The 26,666-nt window shown below is 43.8% G+C and overlaps 1 protein-coding gene across 3 annotated transcripts in view; it reads right to left on the bottom strand.

Annotated features, from left to right (window-relative positions):
* LOC139539090 (diacylglycerol kinase beta-like) overlaps positions 1-26,666 on the bottom strand; it is a 144,336-nt gene that overhangs the window by 12,143 nt on the left and 105,527 nt on the right. For all 3 annotated transcript variants that reach the window (XM_071341834.1, XM_071341836.1, XM_071341835.1), the window contains 2 exons: positions 11,039-11,129; positions 7,054-7,255 (listed from right to left, as the gene is read on the bottom strand). In XM_071341834.1, the coding sequence (XP_071197935.1) occupies positions 7,054-7,255; positions 11,039-11,129 (293 nt within the window). The remainder of the gene's footprint in view (positions 1-7,053; positions 7,256-11,038; positions 11,130-26,666) is intronic.

Here is a 26,666-nt window from a genome sequence, read left to right as displayed (position 1 = left end):
TTTAGATATCTAACACATTTCAGTTAATTACTATAAGCTCCTGCCTTGGGCCATTCAGTGTAATTTTGTAAATGACGGACCTCTATGGCAAGTTTTGTGAAAATTGGGCCAGTGCTGTGTGAGATATTGCGTGTGATTAACGTACAGACGTAAGGACAGAGACAGATCCAGTCCCCTCCCCAATTTCATCGTGGGGGACAATAAAATACACAAGAATGGAGCTATATTTATTTGTATTTATTTAACCTTTATTTAACTAGGCAAGTTAGTTAAGAACAAATTCTTATTTACAATGACGCCCTACCCCGGCCAAACCCTAACAGGGAGTAGCAAATCAATGTGCAGGGGTAGGAGATATACGAGTTAGATATGTACATGAAGCTAGGGTAAAGTGACTAGGCATCAGGATAGATAATAATAAGGTATTTGAGGTAGGTATGTACATGAAGCCAGGGTAAAGTGACTAGGCATCAGGATAGATAATAATAAGGTATTTGAGGTAGGTATGCACATGAAGGCAGGGTAAAGTGACTAGGCATCAGGATAGATAATAATAAGGTATTTAAGGAAGATATGTACATGAAGGCAGGGTAAAGTGACTAGGCATCAGGATAGATAATAATAAGGTATTTGAGGTAGATATGTACATGAAGGTAGGGTAAAGTGACTAGGCATCAGGATAGATAATAATAAGGTATTTGAGGTAGGTATGTGCATGAAGGCAGGGTAAAGTGACTAGGCATCAGGATAGATAATAATAAGGTATTTAAGGTAGGTATGTACATGAAGGTAGGGTAAAGTGACTAGGCATCAGGATAGATAATAATAAGGTATTTGAGGTAGGTATGTACATGAAGGCAGGGTAAAGTGACTAGGCATCAAGATAGATAATAATAAGGTATTTGAGGTAGGTATGTACATGAAGCCAGGGTAAAGTGACTAGGCATCAGGATAGATAATAATAAGGTATTTGAGGTAGGTATGTACATGAAGGTAGGGTAAAGTGACTAGGCATCAGGATAGATAATAATAAGGTATTTAAGGTAGGTATGTACATGAAGGTAGGGTAAAGTGACTAGGCATCAGGATAGATAATAATAAGGTATTTAAGGTAGGTATGTACATGAAGGTAGGGTAAAGTGACTAGGCATCAGGATAGATAATAATAAGGTATTTAAGGTAGGTATGTACATGAAGGTAGGGTAAAGTGACTAGGCATCAGGATAGATAATAATAAGGTATTTAAGGTAGGTATGTACATGAAGGTAGGGTAAAGTGACTAGGCATCAAGATAGATAATAATAAGAGCAAAAAAAGGCTAAGTAAACATGTAGTCCCCCACAAATGATGCAGCGCCACCCTTGGGCCAATCAGTGTCATTTTGGAAATGACAGATCTCTATTCACAGAAGTTGTGTCAAAATCACTCAGGTGGTGTCTGAGATATCTCGTGGGTTAGCTAGACTCATATCCCTGAGCATGTGTGCAAAATTCTAAATGGTGGAAAATCCATCATGACAGACCTGAGGCAAATTTGTTCCTTGTGAGGAGAGCGACCTATGTACCACATTTCATGACTTTAGGTCAAACAGGGTGAGGGGCGTGACCCTTCAAAGTTTGCATTTTCAATCTCTTGTTATAACGCCACCATCTGGCCAATCAGTGTCATATTGTAAATGCTGGATCTCTATGGCAAGACGCATCATTCACCCAAGTTTCGTGCTGTATGAGATATCGCATGTGACTAACGTACGAACGAAAAAACTTACAGACGGACAGAGGCAGATCCACAGTCCCCTTCCCGATTTCATCGTGGGGGACAACTATCTGAGAAGGGAATGTTGTGCGGAAATGTCTTCACGTCAATTACCAAAATTGCACACCATAGTCCCCACAACAACAAAAGCTACTGTGCTCACGGTCACTATGGCATTGTGTGAGATGCATTCATATACACTGTTTATGTGAGTGTGTCTGCATGCACCTGAGAAGGGACAGGGGGGACAGGGTTGTCACTCAGTACCCTCTTGAGCATATGTGTGTGTCAGTGGTGGTCGGTGCCATTTAAGGCGAGGGAATATTAGGACTTTCTTTGATGAACATGGTCTTGTTTCTATATATCAGCATATTGGATGACTGTCATTCATATTCCATTCACCCAGCTTAATGGAACATCGAAAAGTTTAGGCTTCTAAATGATACTCGAATCTTCCCTCTACCCATCATGAGGTTGCTAGAACCTAGCCTATGAATAAAAGTTTACAACGTACTGTAGGTGTACAGGTCGAGAGCATTTTGAGTAATCAAGGTGACAGACAGTGACACATTCAATACCGCCTTGCACACTCTTGCCTGCATCTAGCTGATGTAGGGTGTAAGCCTTAGTCCAACAGTTGCAATATAAAGTTTCTATTGTACAAATTCAGGTATGTTTATCCCTGTTTTGTTCCTTTTGCTTCCGTTTAAGAAACTTTTTTCAACAGAATCAGCGGAATCAATACACCCCTGAACACACAAACAGTTCACTTTCATAGCAGCCACATAAAAACAGCATAACCACTTTGCTCATTGTATATGTAATTTAATTCCTTCAACCTTCAACTCTTCCTCTCACCTTTTCCATTCGCTTGTGGACTTCAGTGCACAACACATCAGCTGTCTGTGACCAGGCGAAAAAACCTTTCCAAGCTAAACCTTCACATCAGGACCGCTAACCGCTACACACAGCCTACATGTTGTCTTACGTCATAGTCAACATAGCTAGTAGAACTAACTCGTTAGTAAACCCACTACAATCATGCAGTACAGCGTACAGTCAGAAAGCAGTTTAGCAGTTACACCGGTGTCAGAAATTAATTGACTGGGTGGACAAAATATCAGTTCATGTTGCAAGTGTTTTGATAGGTTGGAGGACGTCCTCTGAAAGTTGTCATAATTACTGTGTAAGTCAATGGAAGAGGGTGAAAACTATGAGCCTCCTAAGTCAATGTAGCCAGACGACAGAAGCTAGCTGTCCTCTGGCTACACCATGGTGCTAGCCTACAGAGTTTTGGTGAGACTACTACTGTAGACCTTCGGGGCTCTCGAGTGGCGCATCGGTCTAAGGCACTGCATCTCAGTGCTAAAGGTATCACTACAGAGACTGGTTCGATTCCAGGCTGTATCACAACCGGCCGTGATTGGGAGTCCCATAGGACGGCGCTCAATTGGCCAAGTGTCGTCCGGGTTAGGGTTTGGCCTGGGAAGGCCATCATTGTAAATACAAATTTGTTCTTAACTGACTTTCCTAAAAAATAAAATAAAAATACCTTAATTGCAAAACAGTGTGTTTTAAACAATTATTTGGTGACGTGAATATATTTAGCACAGTTTTATCTAAAAAGGATAACTTTTTAAATGTTTCACTATTTGGACTTTTATGAAATTAACTGAGGAGGATGGTCCTCCCCTTCCTCTTCTAAGGAGCCTCCACTGATGTGTATGTGTGTGTGTGTTAGTGGATAAATGTCTCCTCTCCTCTGTTTTCTCAGGCTATAAATACTACAGGCAGCATATGGACAGAATGTCCTCTTGTTGGAGAACCTTTGGACTAGAAGATGTTAGAACAGGTTGCTGTGCCAGGACAGGGGCTGGGCGTTGGCCTCAGACGGGACAGACAGTATTAATGAGGCGGTCTGAGGCGGTCTGGTGGGGGGCTGGGTGGGAGGGTGACAACGTGAGAGTGTACAGTACTATACAGTATGTTACAATACGGTAGTGCTGAAAGGCAGGTTAGCAGAGAACAGTGAAGGCTGCCTGGAGGGCAGTTGAAGATAGAAATCTGTTCTGCCTCTGAACAAGGCAGTTAACCCACTGTTCCTAGGCCGTCATTGTAAATAAGAATTGTTCTTAACTGACTTGCCTAGATAAATAAAGGTTAAATAAATACAAATAAATAAATACAAATATGATGAGTCACACAGCTGGCAGCAGCCTCCCTCACTTTCTCCCTCCCTCCCTCTCTTTCTTTTTTTCTTGCTTGTTCAGTGGAGCCGGAGGGTCTCCATGGAAACAGGATTCCAACTAGTTCAGTTGAATGAGAAGCACAGAGGCAGGGTGGTTAAGGAAGAAAGAGAGAGGATGGATGAAAGAGATGGAGACAGATGAGAAAGAGCTACAGTGTCACAGACAGGAAGAATGTAACGAAGAGACAACACGGAATCTGGGTTATCGCTAGTTACCACAGCCACAAAGTCATAATTATGGCTAAACCCCACCTATTTCTACAATTTCTCTACATAAAATCCAATTTTATAACCTTAACCAACCACACTGCTAACCTTATGCCCAACCCTAAATTAAGACCAACAGTTGTTTTTTTTAAATCGCGCATTTTTACGATAGACAATATTGACTTTGTTGCTCTGGTAACTAGTGACAACCAGGAATCTACCTTTTCTTCTTCATCATCATCCTCACCCTCACCACAATCATTATCATCATCATGTTCACTGTAGGCCCTAGTTATGTCTGTTACACACAGAGCAGGTTTCGGGACAGTAATAAAGAGACCACAGAAGCTGCAGGGTGAACCACACACCAAGAGAGATGGGGGGGGGGGGGTGAAACAGACCTTCTAGCCCAGCAGCATTCAGCAGCCCAGCATCTGAGACTGTCTTAGTGTTCAATGTTCAGTTTTGGAGGTTAATAGCTGCTCGTCACCGACCTAGGCCAGCGGGCACCAGTCCTGCAGTGTGTGTGTGTAACTCGTCCCCAATGTCCTCTGGGACAGAGAGGATGCTCATGACTCATTGAGGGTTACAACGTCACCCGGGCAACACCACAAAGAGCTGACAATCTTCTTGCCGCTGGCTGGTGGGGGACATTGTTGCAGTATGAAACACTTACAATATGGCACTGTTTAGTCAGTGATATGGCACTAGGACTGTTTAGTCAGTGATATGGCAATAGGACTGTTTAGTAAGTGATCTCTCACAGCCAAGCTTCAACAGAAAGTGCAGGCTAACTTGTTCCATATGACAAGTCTGGGCTAGGGAGCAGAGGGAAGGGAATACTAAACTTCCTTAAGTGTGCAAATGACATAATGTTTGGCATAGAACACAGGAACTTACTCTGTATGGTCAAGAAATGGCAGACCAATCAGACACAATGGATCCTTTGACACCCATAGAAAAACATTACACCAAATCCTAATGTCTGAAATCAGGGATGGAAATAATGATTAAAGTTATATAGTAGTGGTGACATAATGATTAAAGTTATATAGTGGTGACATAATGATTAAAGTTATATAGTGGTGACATAATGATTAAAGTTATATAGTGGTGACATAATGATTCAAGTTATATAGTGGTGACATAATGATTAAAGTTATATAGTGGTGACATAATGATTAAAGTTATATAGTGGTGACATATTGATTAAAGTTATATAGTGGTGACATATTGGCCAGAACGGGTCCCACTTCACACCTTAGGGCTTTCCCACTACTGAGCAAAACCAATCCAAGAGGAGCCAAACCAAGCTGTACTGAGCCAAACCAAGCTGTACTGAGCCAAACCAATCCAAGAGGAGCCAAACCAAGCTGTACTGAGCCAAACCAATGCAAGAGGAGCCAAACCAAGCTGTACTGAGCCAAACCATTCCAAGAGGAGCCAAACCAAGCTGTACTGAGCAAAACCAATCCAAGAGGAGCCAAACCAAGCTGTACTGAGCAAAACCAATCCAAGAGGAGCCAAACCAAGCTGTACTGAGCCAAACCAATCCAAGAGGAGCCAAACCAAGCTGTACTGAGCAAAACCAATCCAAGAGGAGCCAAACCAAGCTGTACTGAGCAAAACCAATCCAAGCGGAGCCAAACCAAGCTGTACTGAGCAAAACCAATCCAAGCGGAGCCAAACCAAGCTGTACTGAGCAAAACCAATCCAAGCGGAGCCAAACCAAGCTGTACTGAGCAAAACCAATCCAAGAGGAGCCAAACCAAGTTGTACTGAGCAAAACCAATCCAAGCGGAGCCAAACAAAGCTGTACTGAGTAAAACCAATCCAAGAGGAGCCAAACCAAGCTGTACTGAGCAAAACCAATCCAAGAAGAGCCAAACCAAGCTGTACTGAGCCAAACCAATCCAAGAGGAGCCAAACCAAGCTGTACTGAGCCAAACCAATCCAAGAGGAACCAAACCAAGCTGTACTGAGCCAAACCATTCCAAGAGGAGCCAAACAAAGCTGTACTGAGCCAAACCAATCCAAGCGGAGCCAAACCAAGCTGTACTGAGCAAAACCAATCCAAGAGGAGCCAAACCAAGCTGTACTGAGCAAAACCAATCCAAGAGGAGCCAAACCAAGCTGTACTGAGCCAAACCAATCCAAGAGGAGCCAAACCAAGCTGTACTGAGCCAAACCAATCCAAGAGGAGCCAAACCAAGCTGTACTGAGCAAAACCAATCCAAGAGGAGCCAAACCAAGCTGTACTGAGCCAAACCAATCCAAGAGGAGCCAAACCAAGCTGTACTGAGCCAAACCATTCCAAGAGGAGCCAAACCAAGCTGTACTGAGCCAAACCAATCCAAGAGGAGCCAAACCAAGCTGTACTGAGCCAAACCATTCCAAGAGGAGCCAAACCAAGCTGTACTGAGCCAAACCAATCCAAGCGGAGCCAAACCAAGCTGTACTGAGCCAAACCATTCCAAGAGGAGCCAAACCAAGCTGTACTGAGCCAAACCAATCCAAGAGGAGCCAAACCAAGCTGTACTGAGCCAAACCATTCCAAGAGGAGCCAAACCAAGCTGTACTGAGCCAAACCATTCCAAGAGGAGCCAAACCAAGCTGTACTGAGCCAAACCAATCCAAGAGGAGCCAAACCAAGCTGTACTGAGCCAAACCATTCCAAGCGGAGCAAAACCAAGCTGTACTGAGCTGGCCTGGTTGCGCATCCACCATAGTTAATGGAACTGTGCTGAAAAGAATAATGTAAAAAGTTCACAATACTGTGAAGAGGGTACATCATACTGGTGTTGTGTGTGTGTGTGTGGGGGGGGGGGGGGTAGTTGACTCACCCTGAACACAGAACTTGAGCTCCTTTATATCGATAATGGTACTGGTGGGCATCCTATCCGGAACCTTCCTGCTCATGCGGTTGTAGTTCCGCCTCTTCTTGGTCTCTCCCCACAGGTTGGAGCCGCCGTGCATGCTGGGTATGTTGAGGACGGCGATGCCTTCCAATGACGTGCTGCTGAGGTCCAGGATGATACCGTCACACTTGGGGGACAGAGAGAGAGAGATAAAGAGAGAGGTAGAGAACGAGAGGTAGAAAGCGAGACAGGGAGAGAGAGAGAGGGGGATAGAGAGAGAGAGAGTAGAGAGAGAGAGACTACGTACGAAGACTTGAGACAATGGCTGAGACAGAGAACTGAGACAGAGAGCTGAGACAGAGAACAGAGACTGAGAACAGAGACAGAGAGCTGAGACAGAGAGCTGAGACAGAGAACTGAGACAGAGAACTGAGACAGAGAACTGAGACAGAGAACTGAGACAGAGAACAGAGACAGAGAACAGAGACAGAGAACTGAGACAGAGAACTGAGACAGAGAACTGAGACAGAGAACTGAGACAGAGAACAGAGACAGAGAACTGAGACAGAGAACTGAGACAGAGAACTGAGACAGAGAACAGAGACAGAGAACTGAGACAGAGAACTGAGACAGAGAACTGAGACAGAGAACTGAGACAGAGAACTCTATGGCTGAAGTAACTTCAAGGAGGCTTCGCAGCGCGGGTCCTTCTGATCATTAGAGTGTCACAAGGGCTCCTCTTCAAAAAGTACTTAGTGATCATTGTCTATTTCGCGCTTACATTCAAGGAAAAAAACTATAAAGATTACGACCTTGTGTTTTCATTTAACCTATGCTATTTTTAAATATATATTTTTAATGTATTTAACCTTTATTTAACTAGGCAAGTCAGTTAAGAACAAATTCTTATTTACAATGACGGACTACCAAAAGGCAAAAGGCCTCCTGCGGGGACGGGGGCCTGGGATAAATAAAACAGAAATACTATATAAATATAGGACAAAACACACACCACAACAAGAGAGACAACACAACACTACATAAAGAGAGACCTAAGACAACAACATAGCAAGGAAGCAACACATGACAACACAGCATGGTAGCAACACAACATGACAACAACATGGTAGCAACACAACATGGTAGCAGCACAAATCATGGTACAAACATTATTGGGCACAGACAACAGACAACTAATGATGGTGTCTTATGACAGTATGTTTTATGTGAACCACATACACTGACTATACCAAACATTAGGAACACCTTCCTAATATTGAGTTACACCCCCCATTTTGCCCTCAGAACAGTCTCAATTCGTCGGGGCATGGAAAGCATTCCACAGGGATTCTGGCCATGTTGACTCCAATGATTCCCACAGTTGTGTCAAGTTGGCCAAATGTTCTTTGGGTGGTGGACCATTCTTGATACACACTGGAAACTGTTGAGCATGACACAAACTGGTCCGCCTGGCACCTACTACCATACCCCGTTCAAAGGCACTTAAATATATTGTCTTGCCCATTCACCCTCTGAATGGCACACATACACAATCCATGTCTCAATTGTCTCAAGGCTTAAAAATCCTTCTTTATCCTGTCTCCTCCCCTTCATCTACACTGATTGAAGTGGATTTAACAAGTGACCTCAATAAGGGATCATGGCTTTCACCTGGATTCACCTGGTCAGTCTGTGTTGTGGAAAGAGCATGTGTTCTTAATGTTTTGTGCACTCAGTGTATAAGGCTATCTGATACAGCCTGAAAAGAGGATTGCAAGAATATGGAAAAACTGCTTATAACTGTGTACATTTGGTGGATATTATTGGGAGGTGCACCCGTAGACATTACAGAGCATTGAATAATATTTACAGTAGCATCAAAGTACATGTTTTCATCAATACGTTACATAATGTTGCCTTGAGTGTGGAGAAATTCACAGGAAAATATGTTCTCATGTTCCAGCTAGTGATTAACTACAAAATATAAGTATTTTGTACCATCAAGTGGATGTTTTTTTGTCTCAGTTTAGATTTTGCACTAAAATAACTTACTTTAACACTGTCGGTCCATGTGTGCACTTTTCCATATGTTTAAATAAAGTCCTAATTCAACAAATGTGTTCAAATAAGCCATGTAGAAACAGAAGAAGAAAACACATTCACAAAATTCAGCGACCACCCTCATTGAAAGCAAATGATGTTGGAATGTACCACATCATGTACCACAGCCCTCTAGTGCTGTCAGAGCAAAGAAATATTTATGACATCAGAGGTTTTAGTGCCCATGAAAAACAGTTTCAGGAACACACACACACACACACACACACACACACACACACACACACACACACACACACACACACACACACACACACACACACACACACACACACACACACACACACACACACACACACACACACACACACACACACACACACACACACACACACACACACACACACACACACCCCTTTCTCTCTCTGTCTGGAAGTTTACTCTGTGGAGCTTTTAATAGCCCAGTTTAATTACATCTTGCAGGGCGATATAACTTTAGAGGTGGATCCTGTTACGCCACATTTCATCACCCATCACTCTGCCCTCTGCTCCAAGGCATAACACTGGAGATTTGACTGCTTGGCACACCGTGTGTGTGTGTGTGTGTGTTTGTGTGCGTGCGTGCGTGTGTGTGTTTGTGTGCGTGCGTGCATGTGTGTGTTTGTGTGCGTGCGTGCGTGCGTGTGTGTGTGTGTGTGTGTTATACACTGAGAATAACATGTGTGGGGACTTGAAGTAACACATCGCTAAGCTTTTCCAAAAACCTGACGATTACTAGCCAGCCAAGGGAGCTGCCGGGTAATGTGAGGTTTGCAGTTTGGTTTAATAGTAATGATTAAAAACATTATCGCGTTAGGTCCAGGCTAGGTTAATAGACTAGGTTAATTTGTGTCTGTGGTTCCACTTTCTAAGGTCTGAAAAATGTGACATAATACTGTATATTACCCAGACTATGGAGGTGTCCCAAATGCACTCGGCTTCCTATATAGTGCATTACTTCCCATAGGGCTCTCGTCAAAAGCAGTGCACTATGTAAAGAGTATGGTGCATTTTACACACACATTATCACTGCTACTTTATATCAAACACAGACTAAATTGGTGTGTTTGTCAATTCCTTTTGTGTGTGTGTATATATATGTGTGTATGTGTGTGTGTATATATATGTGTGTATGTGTGTGTGTGTGTGTGTGTGTGTGTGTGTGTGTGTGTGTGTGTGTGTGTGTGTGTGTGTGTGTGTGTGTGTGTGTGTGTGTGTGTGTGTGTGTGTGTGTGTGTGTGTGTGTGTGTGTGTGTGTGTGTGTGTGTGTATATATATGGGTGTATGTGTGTGTGTATATATATGTGTGTATGTGTGTGTGTATATATATGTGTGTATGTGTGTGTGTGTGTGTGTGTATATATATGTGTGTATGTGTGTGTGTCTGCGTGCAACGTGTCCTCTCTCAGCAGTACAGTCAGTTACCTGACAGGCTGGCTTGATGAAGCATTTGCTGAGAGATAAGAATAGCTAGCTGCCCCATGGGAGTTAAATACTTTGGTTTAATATCTTTGATGTCTTTCAAGAGATTTTTAAAAGTTTGCAGGTAAAAGCCTGTCAAAACATTCTACAACAGCGATGAACTGATTAAACTTTCTCATCTCAAGATTCATGTCTATAAGACGTGTTGATACAAAATGGGAATCATGAGATGTTGGTGTGTCAACTCATCTCCAGCCAAAGTTTTAAATACCTTTTGAGGGGATAGAGAGAGACAGAGAGGAGGAGAGAGAGAGATGACATTTTGGGTTTGTCAAATAATCTTAAAATGAATGCACTAACTGTAAGTCCCTCTGTATAAGAGTGTCTGCTAAATGACTCAAATGTAAAATGTAAATGTGATCTCCAGCCGAAGGGTATAGCGTTGACTCACCTCGACTTCGATACACTCATTGAGTTTCTTGCACGTGGCAGAGATGGTCTCAGTGGTGCCAAACTCAAAGTACCACAACTTGTTCTTCATTCTGTAAACCAAACAGGAAGGAGCAGGAAGATGAGGAGAGAACGTGTCATCAGGGGTCCTCCTGCAGTGGAGGTGTAATGTACTTATATTATTCAATGATGGCTGAATCTGTCAAGCCCATGGCACGTGGAATGTGAAATGTATGCACATGTTGTAGTTGTCCTAGACTCTATGAGTCATGCCAGGTGGGAAATTGAAAACAACAACTTTTGACAGGTATCTGTCACGTTTGCTGTCATGTGGCAACAGGAAGCCTAGTGGTTAGAGTGTTGGACGATTAACTGAAAGCTTGCGAGATCAAAGCCCTGAGCTGACAAGGAAACAATCTATTGAACAAGGCACTGTTCCTAGGCTGTCATTGAAAATAAGAATTTGTTCTTAACTGACTTGCCTGGTAAAATAAAATGTGAGGATCAACTTGAAGTGCTGCTAACCCAGCCTAAACTCAACTAGGGGACAGTATTTCATTTTCAGAGCAATGAAGCACAAAGGACAACACCATGCCCAGTCACTTTAGTGCTGCTTTGACATTGCGACAATAAACACATTTTCGCTTCAGTACCCCTATGCCAAGGCTGGCATGACAACAATGACTTTGGGTGTGGAACAGCGCCCGAGGCTACCATAAGATCATGTTTAATGTTTTTCCCCCCTGATTCAAAAACATGCCAACAACCTTGAGCCTAACAAAGTTGAAGTTCATGTTCAGTTCTGCCCTGGAGTTTGGTTTGTCAGAGGTGAACTGCTTGGCATTTTTTAAATCTAGATGTATCACTTTTTCTGTGATTTACAATAGTAACAAAGACACATACAAAGTGAATATGCACATCCCAAACACACTAACCTTCAGAAAAACCTGTTCTGGGCCAAACAAACTGTAGCTAAAGAAATAAAAGGCCTGCCCGCAGTCCAATGCTTCTCTCCAGTGATTTATTTCTGCCCACAGTCCAATGCTTCTCTCCAGTGATTTATTTCTGCCCACAGTCCAATGCTTCTCTCCAGTGATTTATTTCTGCCCACAGTCCAATGCTTCTCTACAGTGATTTATTTCTGCCCACAGTCCAATACTTCTCTCCAGTGATTAATTTCTGCCCACAGTTCAATGCTTCTCTCCAGTGATTTATTTCTGCCCACAGTCCAATGCTTCTCTCCAGTGATTTATTTCTGCCCACAGTCCAATGCTTCTCTCCAGTGATTTATTTCTGCCCACAGTCCAATGCTTCTCTACAGTGATTTATTTCTGCACACAACAAAGATACATGTAAAAAAAAAAGACAAAGGACCCATGCTCCTGGCTGTCAACACAGCCTGGGTTCAATAGAGAGAGAGAGTTAAACTAAACATTATGGAAATGAACTTAACTGCAATTACATTTAACTAGATTGAATCATCATATTTCCTCCATTCTCTGATCAGGTTACAATATCCTTGTCCCCAGGGGAAAGAACTGCCTATCTAAGTGGGTCTGTATTGTAAAGACTTGGGACATACTGTCCTACTGAGCCCTGCTCTTCAATCTTTTTAACCTCCCCAGTCCTGGTGAAAGAGTGATGGACCAGAGAAAGCTCAGTGAGACAGACAGAGGGCAGAGTGTCCTTACTTCTATTTCATTGATGAATTAAGGTCACTGATTAGTAAGGAACTCCCCCTAGCTGGTTGTCTAGGGCTTAATTGAAAGGAAAAAAACAAAAACCTGCAGACACTAGTCCCTCCATGGAATGAGTTGGACACCCTGCCCTAGTGTGAGTGTGTGTGCGCGAGAGAGACAGACATAGATAAAGGAGGACACACACCCAGACTCATTGGGCCCTATTTTTCCACCAGAATGTCTACCTCTCTTGTGATTTGCCTGTACTGTTTGATCACCGCCCTGGACTCACAGACAGACAGACAGACAGACTGTGTCTTGATACTGATCAGCCAGACAGACAAGGCTGTAAATCTCAGACTGCCAGAATCAGCCTTCAGCCATTAACTGCATGGTCTTACACAATATGTGCACCTCTTCCTGTACAAGCACAGGCCAATGAAAGCTCACCGCTCCTCTGGAAACGTGTTCTCCTCACCAACGACAGTAAAATACACAATTCACTCACAGGTCAGTCTGGTCAAAACAAACAGTAATTTGTGTGTCCTTCTATGCTGCTGGTGGCTAACCAAAAATCATGGCTGTTTTACAGTGTGCTCCAGAAACATGGGGTTGCCTTGCTGATGCTGACAACATGGTTATTGGCAAAACAAGCTCTGTTGCCATGTGGGCATAGCAACCCTTCATGTAAGGCAGGTGCAGAGCAGGGCTCTCCAGACAGTAGACATCTATGGATACACATATTTCAGTAGAATAGGAATAAAGAAACAAACAATACGATGTGTCAATATCTTATGTGAGAGATCTGCTAGGTACTTTCAGTAGGCCTATATATCCCACCAGTCAACTGTAAATATAATTAATTTTAGTTGATACCTGCGCACTGTCCCTGGCTGCCCTATAATACTCCACTGTTACTTTAAGACCTTGTTCAATGTTCAATCATCCTCACACTCACCTTACTGTTCACTAGAAACCTTTGCTCTGTCAAATGAAAGGATTATGAGCATATTTGAGAACACAATTAGGCATGGTTTCAATTCTCAATGAGCCGAACCGCCTAACCTCATTAGCTAGCTTCCACTTGAGAAGCGCTGTAAAAATGGGATTAACTCAAAGGTTTTTTTCTCTCCTGTGGACAGAGGAGAGCGACAGGGAGACAAAGCTACTGTACCACTACCACAAGCCCTGCGTGTATCCCACTGAGCCTGGCTAAGAGCAGAGAAAAACCTTCAGAAATCTACAGAATAAAGCAGCATTGGCCTAGGCTCACAGCCTACTGGCACAACCCAGCTAGGACAATCAGTTCCTTGGAACTTGTGGGAGCATATGTTTTTGGTTTCCCATTGGTTCTGGGAACAAAGCTATACGATTCCTGACTGGTAAAATCAAAAAAAATTTTTTTTATTTTTTTAAGTTGCAGGGAGGTTTTGAGAATGTTTTACTATTTATTTATTTTATTTTTTATTTAACCTTTATTTAACCAGGTAGGCAAATTGAGAACACGTTCTCATTTACAATTGCGACCTGGCCAAGATAAAGCAAAGCAGTTCGACACATACAACAACACATAGTTACACATGGAGTAAAACAAACATAGTCAATGATACAGTGAAAAAAAAATAAAAAAAATAAAAAAAAATAAGTCTATATACAATGTGAGCAAGTGAGGTGAGATAAGGGAGGTGAAGGCAAACAAATATATGTATAAATAAATAAAAATATAAAAAGGCCATGGTGGCGAAGTAAATACAACACAGCAAGTAAAATAAAAACTAAAAACACTGGAATGGTTGGTTTGCAGTGGAAGAAAGCGCAAAGTAGAGACAGAAATAATGGGGTGCAAAGGAGCAAAATAAATAAATAAATACAGTAGGTAAAGAGGTAGTTGTTTGGGCTAAATTATAGATGGGCTATGTACAGGTGCAGTAATCTATGAGCTGCTCTGACAGCTGGTGCTTAAAGCTAGTGAGGGAGATAAGTGTTTCCAGTTTCAGAGATTTTTGTAGTTCGTTCCAGTCATTGGCAGCAGAGAACTGGAAGGAGAGGCGGCCAAAGGAAGAATTGGTTTTGGGGGTGACCAGAGAGATAAACCTGCTGGAGCGCGTGCTACAGGTAGGTGTTGCTATGGTGACCAGCGAGCTGAGATAAGGGGGGACTTTACCTAGCAGGGTCTTGTAGATGACCTGGAACCAGTGGGTTTGGCGACGAGTATGAAGCGAGGGCCAGCCAACGAGAGTGTACAGGTCGCAGTGGTGGGTAGTATATGGGGCTTTGGTGACAAAACGGATGGCACTGTGATAGACTGCATCCAATTTATTGAGTAGGGTTTTGGAGGCTATTTTGTAAATGACATCACCGAAGTCGAGGATTGGTAGGATGGTCAGTTTTACAAGGGTATGTTTGGCAGCATGAGTGAAGGATGCTTTGTTGCGGAATAGGAAGCCAATTCTAGATTTAACTTTGGATTGGAGATGTTTGATGTGAGTCTGGAAGGAGAGTTTACAGTCTAACCAGACACCTAGGTATTTGTAGTTGTCCACATATTCTAAGTCAGAGCCGTCCAGAGTAGTGATGTTGGACAGGCGGGCAGGTGCAGGCAGCGATCGGTTGAAGAGCATGCATTTAGTTTTACTTGTATTTAAGAGCAATTGGAGGCCACGGAAGGAGAGTTGTATGGCATTGAAGCTCGCCTGGAGGGTTGTTAACACAGTGTCAAAAGAAGGGCCAGAAGTATACAGAATAGTGTCGTCTGCGTAGAGGTGGATCAGAGAATCACCAGCAGCAAGAGCGACATCATTGATGTATACAGAGAAGAGAGTCGGTCCAAGAATTGAACCCTGTGGCACCCCCATGGAGACTGCCAGAGGCCCGGACAACAGACCCTCCGATTTGACACACTGAACTCGATCAGAGAAGTAGTTGGTGAACCAGGCGAGGCAATCATTAGAGAAACCAAGGCTGTCGAGTCTGCCGATGAGGATGTGGTGATTGACAGAGTCAAAAGCCTTGGCCAGGTCAATGAATACGGCTGCACAGTATTGTTTCCTATCGATGGCGGTTAAGATATCGTTTATGACCTTGAGCGTGGCTGAGGTGCACCCATGACCAGCTCTGAAACCAGATTGCATAGCGGAGAAGGTATGGTGGGATTCGAAATGGTCGGTAATCTGTTTGTTGACTTGGCTTTCGAAGACCTTAGAAAGGCAGGGTAGGATAGATATAGGTCTGTAGCTGTTAGGGTCAAGAGTGTCCCCCCCTTTGAAGAGGGGGATAACCGCAGCTGCTTTCCAATCTTTGGGAATCTCAGACGACACGAAAGAGAGGTTGAAAAGGCTAGTAATAGGGGTGGCAACAATTTCAGCAGATAGTTTTAGAAAGAAAGGGTCCAGATTATCTAGCCCGGCTGATTTGTAAGGGTCCAGATTTTGCAGCTCTTTTAGAACATCAGCTGACTGTATTTGGGAGAAAGAGAAATGGGGAAGGCTTGGGCGAGTAGCAGAGGGGAGGGCAGTGCTGTTGTCCGGGGTAGGGGTAGCCAGGTGGAAAGCATGGCCAGCCGTAGAAAAATGCTTATTGAAATTCTCAATTATAGTGGATTTGTCGGTGGTGACAGTGTTTCCTATCTTCAGAGCAGTTGGAAGCTGGGAGGAGGTGTTCTTATTCTCCATGGACTTTACAGTGTCCCAGAACTTTTTTGAATTTGTGTTGCAGGAAGCAAATTTCTGCTTGAAAAAGCTAGCCTTGGCTTTTCTAACTGCCTGTGTATACTGGTTTCTAGCTTCCCTGAAAAGTTGCATATCACGGGGGCTGTTCGATGCTAATGCAGAACGCCATAGAATGTTTTTCTGTTGGTTAAGGGCAGTCAGGTCAGGAGAGAACCAAGGGCTATATCTGTTCCTTGTTCTAAATTTCTTGAATGGGGCATGCTTATTCAAGATGGTGAGGAAGGCATTTAAAAAAAATGTCCAGGCATCCTCTACTGACGGGATGAGATCAATATCCTTCCAGGATACCTCGGCCAGGTCGATTAGAAAGGCCTGCTCGCTGAAGTGTTTCAGGGAGCGTTTGACAGTGATGAGTGGAGGTCGTTTGACCGCTGACCCATTACGGATGCAGGCAATGAGGCAGTGATCGCTGAGATCTTGGTTGAAAACAGCAGAGGTGTATTTGGAGGGCAAGTTTGTTAGGATGATATCTATGAGGGTACCCGTGTTTACGGAATTGGGGTGGTACCTGGTAGGTTCATTGATAATTTGTGTGAGATTGAGGGCATCAAGCTTAGATTGTAGGGTGGCTGGGGTGTTAAGCATGTTAAAATTTAGGTCGCCTAGCAGCACGAGCTCTGAAGATAGATGGGGGGCAATCAGTTCACATATAGTGTCCAGAGCACAGCTGGGGGCAGAGGGTGGTCTATAGCAGGCGGCAACGGTGAGAGACTTGTTTTTAGAGAGGTGGATTTTTAAAAGTAGAAGTTCAAATTGTTTGGGAACAGACCTGGATAGTACAACAGAACTCTGCAGGCAATCTTTGCAATAGATTGCAACACCGCCCCCTTTGGCCGTTCTATCTTGTCTGAAAATCTTGTAGTTGGGGATGAAAATGTCAGAATTGTTGGTGGTCTTTCTAAGCCAGGATTCAGACACGGCTAAAACATCCGGGTTGGCAGAGTGTGCTAAAGCAGTGAACAAAACAAACTTAGGGAGGAGGCTTCTAATGTTAACATGCATGAAGCCAAGGCTATTACGGTTACAGAAGTCATCAAAAGAGAGCGCCTGGGGAATAGGAGTGGAGCTAGGTACTGCAGGGCCTGGATTCACCTCTACATCACCAGAGGAACAGAGGAGGAGTAGGATAAGGGTACGGCTAAAAGCTATGAGAATTGGTCGTCTAGAACTTCTAGAGCAGAGAGTAAAAGGAAGTTTCTGGGGGCGATAAAATAGCTTAAAGGAATAATGTACAGACAAAGGTATGGTAGGATGTGAATACAGTGGAGGTAAACCTAGGTATTGAGTGATGATGAGAGAGATATTGTCTCTAGAAACATCATTGAAACCAGGTGATGTCATCGCATATGTGGGTGGTGGAACTGTGAGGTTGGATATGGTATAGTGAGCAGGGCTAGAGGCTCTACAGTGAAATAAGCCAATAAACACTAACCAGAACAGCAATGGACAAGGCATATTTACATTAAGGAGAGGCATGCTTAATCGAGTGATCAATAAGGGTCCAGTGAGTAGAGGTTGGTTGGGGTCACGGCGATCCAGACAGCTGGCCGGGTAGATGGCTATCGGTAGCAAAATAGCATAGTATGGAAGTCTATTTGTAGATACCTCGTGCGTTTCCGTCGGTAGGTTAGTGGGGTTCCGTGTGGTAGAGGGGATCAATCCAAATTGGCAAAATAGATATAGTGACCCAAGAAAAAAATAAAAAAAATAAATAATAATAATAATTGTCCGATATACTTATTCAGATAGCAGCCGATAAGACAGCTAACGGTTAGCGGGCCCCAGATGAGCGTTCAGGTAACGTCGGGACGGAGGTGCCAGTTGGATAACTCCCTCGGGCAGATAACGTCGGCAGTCAGTCGTGAAGGCCCGGTGGTGCTCCGTATCTGCAGTAACAAAAAAAATAAAAAAAAAATAAAAACGGGTCCGGATAGGTGACTGTAGCCCAGGAATGGCTGATGGAACTCCTCAGCTGGCTAGCTCCGGAATGATTTGAGTTTGCTCCGGGATCGACGTAAGCCAATAGTCACACGGTTTGCAGCTAGCTAGCCTCGGACGATTATGTCGGCAGACCAGTTGTGATGGATTGGCAGGGCTCTGTGTCGGCAAAAAAAGGTCCAGGCCAATTGGCAAAATATGTATTGTAGCACAAGAATTAGCCGGAGGACCTCTTCGGCTAGCCGGGAGATTGGCCTAGCTCGAGGCTAGCTCAAGGCTAACTGTTGCTTGCTTCGGGACAGAGACGTTAGCCAGGAGTAGCCACTCAGATTGCAGCTAGCTATCTGATCCGGTGTAAAGGTCCAGAGCTTGCGGTAGTAATCTGGAGATTTGGTAGAGAAAAAGCAGTCCGATATTCTCTGGGTTGATATCGCGCTGTGCAGACTGGCATGTATTGACCAAGCTGAGGCTGGCTGGTGTCCGAGTTAACGGTAAAGACCACTAGCAGTGACTAACTGATAACTAGCTAGTAGTTAGTTAGCTGGCTAGCTTCTGATGGGGGTTCCGGTTCTAAAGTATAAAAATAGCAGATCCGTACCACATTGGGTGTTGGGGGTTGCAGGAGAGTATATTCAGTCCGTAGATGGAAAGTGAGATTAAAATATAAACGGAAAAAAACGAGGAAAACGATTATTTACACGGGACAAGACAAAACACACGTCCGACTGCTACGCCATCTTGGAATACAATGGTTCCCTGAAAGTTTTCCTGGGAGGTTTTATTAACGTTCTGAGAATGGAAATAATAGGTTACTGGAAAGTAAATGAATCATATTCCAAGAACATGTTTCAATAACACTACTAGCTTAGGTTAAGTGTTTTGAACAACAAGCACAGATAGGACACATGGACATTCATTTCCTTAGGTATTAATCATGCAAACATGTTTTATTGTGGCACAGCATCAGTGAGAATTGGACCTATGATCTTTTCCCTGTCCATGGAATTAGTTCACTGTGCCACCAGGATGGAGCTAACATGTCATGTTTTTTTAACTGACACAAAGCTGTTCATTTTAGTCTATTCAAACAGACCCCCTTTCAAAGGAAACAAGCATTCATTAAGATCAGGTGTGGCCATTTAGTGGGCGTGTCCAACACACCTGAACACACTTAACAAGAGTTTTGTTGATGCTGAGAACGGAATGTATATTTACATTTACATTTAAGTCATTTAGCAGACGCTCTTATCCAGAGCGACTTATGTTTTTATATAGCATTCTAAGAACGTTCTTCGAATGTTACTAATGTTTTCTTGTTTTTTTAGAACGTTTTCTTAATGTGCTGAGAACATGACTTTAAATAGAACCATGAAGAAACCTTCAGAAAACGTTATGTAGCAGTACTGAAATTCCCACAGAAGTACGTTGTTTTTTAACGTTCTCTGAACGTTCTGAGAACATTACTTTAAATAGAACCATGAGGAAACCTGTAGAAAATGTCATGCTGAAGTACTGAAATTACCACCTAAGAAACATATGGTTCTCAGAACGTTCTGTGCTAGCTGGGTATCATGCACCATTCCCTGAACATTGTGGGATGGTTGTATACAAAATAAGCATAGGACAACCAGGCTCTCACCAAGTTCTAAGATATATATGGTTCCAGAACATTATGTGCTAGCTGGGTAGTGGATAGGGGCCTTTTCTGTGTGCAGCCTGATAAGAAAAGGTTTTTCATTCATATGCTTGAGAGTTCCAGCTCAATATGCAAGGCTGTGCTTGTCTGTCTGTAAAGCCTGGGGCTGGTGAATTCAGGGCTATGAGTTCACCGGTTCAAACTGTGCTAACTGTGCCCTCAGGAAGCAAATACTGATCAGTCTTCCTGATTGTTGCCCAGCCAAACACAACCAACCAACGTTGATGGATGGATTCATATTTCAATAACGGAGGGAGGAGATTGTAGCTGCATGGAAGTATGCATGGGAAATGGAGGGGAGTAAAAACCTAGATGTAGAATACAGGTTTTATGTGGTTAAAACAGTGGCTTAAAATTCAGAAAAGGCCTGGGGGCACGCAGACTCATCCATCTGCCCACGCCCTCCCCCGTCTCTACTCTTCCTGCCCCTAACAGGGCTGTGTCCCCCGACCCTCCCTCCTCCCTTCCCATTACCCTCTCATCTGGCCCATCCCCCTCAGAGTGATAACAATCTCTCCAATTCCCCTGTGAGAGCAGTGACCTGCTGACCTCCCCCTGCCCCCTCCTCTCCTCCCTCCCCTCCCTGTATCTCTGGTACAGATCAGTCAAAGCTCACCTCATCTTGCATGGGCAGAAACATCAGCCTTTATATGCACAATCCTGACTGAGATACAGGGCCTGACAGACAAACAGACAGGAGGGGGCTGTGTGTGTGGCTGTGTGTGCTGCAACACCTAGAGATAGGAGGGGATGGGGGGCGGGAGAGGGGGGTGCTGATGATAAAATGGCCGTGGGGTGTTAGGTTTGGTGGGAAATGAGATGAGGGGAGATGAGGGATAGGGATGTGCGTGTGTGAATACTTCTAATCCCAGTAACTAACCCTGATCTGGGATCTCAGTCAATCCAATCAGATGACCAGCTTCCATCAATCTAAAGACCTGCTTCATTGTGTTGAGAAAGCTGCTGATTAAGTAAGAGTTATCCGTCATTGTAAATAAGATTTTGTTCTTAACTGACTTGTCTAGTTAAATTAAGGTTAAATAAAAATAAATAAATAAAAATCCCAGTTTCAGATCATTGTCTTACACTGTCCTGATTGGTTGGGAGGAGGTTAGGTTATTCAGGGAAGCCATTAATAACCATTTAAATGTTGCGTTGACACTTTCCTTGTTAGGGTATATCCCTGCCCAAGGGGTGATGCCATGCAGCAGCCGCCCGCCCATGGTTTTATAACCTCTGACCCTCGCTCCTTGCCGTAGACTACACTAACAGGTTCGGCCAATGACAGGGGGAGGGGGAGAGGAGAGGAGACAGTCTGTGGGGGTGTATTGTTAGATATTACTGCACTGTTGGAGCTAGGAACACAAGTATTTAGCTACACCCGCAATAACATCTGCTAAATATGTGTATGTGACCAATAAAATGTGATTTGAGGAGAAGGTCTGTGGGTGAAGAGGAGAGGACAGTCCTTTACACTGATCTGAGACTAGGCAACACACAGTGATCTGACACACATACTGTATAAAGGGATGCGGACGCACACACACACACACTAAGAGATCTAACACTGAAACATTAGCTATAAAGACAGTGTATGATCTCAGAGTCCTAAAAATAATTACGCCATATGATTTGAGCTGGCTTGTCAGAGATGAGAGCTACTGTCTGGCAGCGAGTCAGCACCAGCCAACAGAGAGGACTATGGGTATATTTATCTTTTGCACCACAGGAACACAACAGCAGGACATGACAGGTTCAAACGCATCAAACAACCACTAACACACAGTTTTCTGTACATATCAGCACACACAACACACATACAGTAGACGCACATACATACAGTAGACGCACACACAACACACATACAGTAGACGCACACATATACAGTAGACGCACACACATACAGTAGACGCACATACATACAGTAGACGCACACACATACAGTAGACGCACACACATATAGTAGACGCACACACTTACTGTAAGCACACACATACAGTAGACGCACACACATACAGTAGACGCACACATACAGTAGACGCACACACTTACAGTAGACACACACACATACAGTAGACGCACACACATATAGTAGACGCACACACTTACTGTAAGCACACACACATACAGTAGACACACACATACAGTAGACGCACACACATACAGTAGACGCACACACATATAGTAGACGCACACACTTACTGTAAGCACACACATACAGTAGACGCACACATACTATAAGCACACACTTACTGTAGACACACACACATACAGTAGACGCACACACTTACAGTAGACACACACATACAGTAGACACACACACATACAGTAGACACACACACACTGTAAGCACACACACAGTAGACACACACACACACACACATACAGTAGACGCACACACATACAGTAGACGCACACACATACAGTAGACACACACACACACACTGTAAGCACACACATACAGTAGACGCACACACATACAGTAGACACACACACATACAGTAGACGCACACACATACAGTAGAGACACACACTTACAGTAGACGCACACACATACAGTAGACGCACACACATATAGTAGACGCACACACTTACTGTAAGCACACACATACAGTAGACGCACACATATTATAAACACACACTTACAGTAGACACACACATACAGTAGACACACACACATACAGTAGACACACTCACACACTGTAAGCACACACTTACTGTAGACGCACACACATACAGTAGACACACACACACACACATACAGTAGACACACACATACAGTAGAAACACACACATACAGTAGACACACACACATACTGTAGACACACACACACACACACATACAGTAGACACACACACATACAGTAGACACACACATACAGTAGACACACACATACAGTAGACACACACACATACTGTAGACACACACACACACACACATACAGTAGACACACACATACAGTAGAAACACACACATACAGTAGAAACACACACATACAGTAGAAACACACACATACAGTAGACACACACACATACAGTAGACACACACATACAGTAGACACACACACATACTGTAGACACACACACACACACACTGTACGCACACACATACAGTAGACACACACACACACACACACACACACACACACACACACACACACACACACACACACACACACACACACACACATACAGTAGACACACACATACAGTAGAAACACACACATACAGTAGACACACACACATACAGTAGACACACACACATACAGTAGAGACACACACATACAGTAGACACACACATACAGTAGACACACACACATACAGTAGACACACACACATACAGTAGACACACACACACATACAGTAGACACACACACATACAGTAGACACACACACATACTGTACGCACACACACATACAGTAGACACACACATACAGTAGACACACACACATACAGTAGACACACACACATACAGTAGACACACACACATACAGTAGACACACACATACAGTAGACACACACACATACAGTAGACACACACACATACTGTAAGCACACACACACACACACATACTGTAGACACACACACACACACACACACACTGTAAGCACACACATACAGTAGACACACACACATACAGTAGACACACACATACTGTAGACACACACACATACAGTAGACACACACATACAGTAGAAACACACACATACAGTAGACACACGCACATACAGTAGACACACACACACATACTGTAAACACACACATACAGTAGAAACACACATACAGTAGACACACACACATACAGTAGACACACACACATACTGTAAGCACACACACACACACACACATACTGTAGACACACACACACACACACACACACTGTAAGCACACACATACAGTAGACACACACACATACAGTAGACACACACATACTGTAGACACACACACATACAGTAGACACACACATACAGTAGAAACACACACATACAGTAGACACACGCACATACAGTAGACACACACACACATACTGTAAACACACACATACAGTAGAAACACACATACAGTAGACACACACATACAGTAGACACACACATACAGTAGACACACACATACAGTAGAAACACACACATACAGTAGACACACGCACATACAGTAGACACACACACACATACTGTAAACACACACATACAGTAGAAACACACATACAGTAGACACACGCACATACAGTAGACACACACACACATACTGTAAACACACACATACAGTAGAAACACACATACAGTAGACACACACATACAGTAGACACACACATACAGTAGACACACACATACAGTAGACACACACATACAGTAGAAACACACACATACAGTAGACACACGCACATACAGTAGACACACACACACATACTGTAAACACACACATACTGTAGACACACACACACAGTAGAAACACACATGTAACAGTAACTTTAGTACGTCCCCTCGCCCCGACACGGGCGCGAACCAGGGACCCTCTGCACACATCAACAACAGCCACCCACGAAGCGTCGTTACCCATCGCTCCACAAAAGCCGCGGCCCTTGCAGAGCAACACTACTTCTAGGTTTCAGAGCAAGTGACGTAACTGATTGAAACGCTATTAGCGCGTACCCGCTAACTAGCTAGCCATTTCACATCCGTTATACACACATACAGTAGACGCACACACATACAGTAGACACACACATACAGTAGACACACACACACACATACTGTAAGCACACACATACAGTAGACACACACACATACAGTAGACACACACATACAGTAGACACACACATACAGTAGACACACACACATACTGTAAGCACACACACTTACTGTAAGCACACACATACAGTAGAAACACGCACATACTGTAGACACACACATATACTGTAGACACACACACATACAGTAGACGCACACACATATTGTAAGCACACACACATACAGTAAACACACACATACAGTGTGCACAGAGAGCAGGAGCACTACCATGAGAGGCAGACAGACTCCCTTTCTGCTCCTCACACAGCCAGGCAGATTACATTGATTGAACTTGATTAATCAATGTGAAAATAACGAAGCAAAGCCCCGATTAGCTTGAGAATAATTCATATTGACAGCAGCTTGAACTGCAGCACAGATCCAGATCGGGGTCAGTGCTCTCCGCTCAGACGTTAAATGCTCTTGGAATGGTCCACTAACCATCTAGTCTACTACATTTGAACTATACAGTATATAACATTTCCATTGGTAAGAAAACTCGACTTCACTACCAGTCCAATGATTGGAGATGCCAAGAGAGGAGATGGGGGAAGTACGGTTTTACAAATGAAGGATGATCAAAGGAGTTAAGATCCCATCCCCTAGAGAAGGAGGAGCCCCATTAACCCATTCTGGCAAGGAGAGTTCCATTCTCACACATGGGTGGCTGTCTCTCACATCTCCTGTCAAAGCCCCTCTCCCCCCTCCTCTTTCAGTGGTGACTGAATTGAAAGAGTGACCATATGTAACCTTTATTTAACTAGGCAAGTCAGTTAAGAACAAATTCCTATTTACAATGACGGCCTACCCCGGCCAAACCCGGACGAAGCTGGGCCAATTGTGCGCCGCCCTATGGGACTCCCAATCATTGCCGGATGTGATACAGCCTGGATAAAATAATGTCAAAAGTGAAACTCGGTCTTTCATTACACTCCTGGTTAAATGCAACCTAGCTGGCCTACCTGCCTCTCCTCTTATCTGCGTTGATACCTCTGAGAAACCATTGGGCTTTAACCAAGACACTGCATTGTCATTGTAATCAAACCAACAAAAACATCTAGAGATTCTTTCTTGTTTCTTACAGGGCAATCCAACACTTCCTAATCTACAACTTCCTCTCTCCACACGCACACATGCACACATGCACACACGCACACATGCACACACACACACACACATACACGCACACATGCACACATGCACACACGCACACATGCACACACACACACACACATACACGCACACATGCACACTGGTAAAACTGGTAATGCTGGTAATACTGGTACTGCTTGTGCTACTGGTAATACTGGTACTGCTGGTATTACCGGTAAAACTGGTACTGCTTGTGCTACTGGTGCTACTGGTAATACTGGTGCTACTGGTTCCCGAGTGGCACAGCGGTCCCTGGTTTGAATCTAGGCTGTATCACATCCGGCCGTGATCGGGAGTCCCATAGGGCGGTGCACAACTGGCCCAGCATCGTCCGGGTTTGGCCGGGGTAGGCCGTCATTGTAAATAAGAATTAGTTCTTAACTGACTTTCCTAGTTAAATAAATAAATACTGGTAATACTGGTACTACTGGGAATCATGCCTGCTGATGGCTGCTCCACTGACTGAAGTGTCAAATCTCACACGTTCCTCGCCTCCCAAAAAGTCCCACAAGGGGGATGGGGGCAGTGTGTGGAAATGTGTGTGTGACAGAGAGAACAAAACACTCAGGGAAGAGGGACCCCTTATGCCACTCACTCTGAATTTAGCCATGTCAAAGATCACTCATTGAGACCAAAGTGCCCAGTCT

Source organism: Salvelinus alpinus, chromosome 14 (genome assembly GCF_045679555.1).
Source record: "Salvelinus alpinus chromosome 14, SLU_Salpinus.1, whole genome shotgun sequence".
Taxonomy (NCBI): Eukaryota; Metazoa; Chordata; class Actinopteri; order Salmoniformes; family Salmonidae; genus Salvelinus; species Salvelinus alpinus.
Note: the sequence above shows the minus strand (reverse complement) of the source record. Positions and strands in the feature narration are given on the sequence as shown.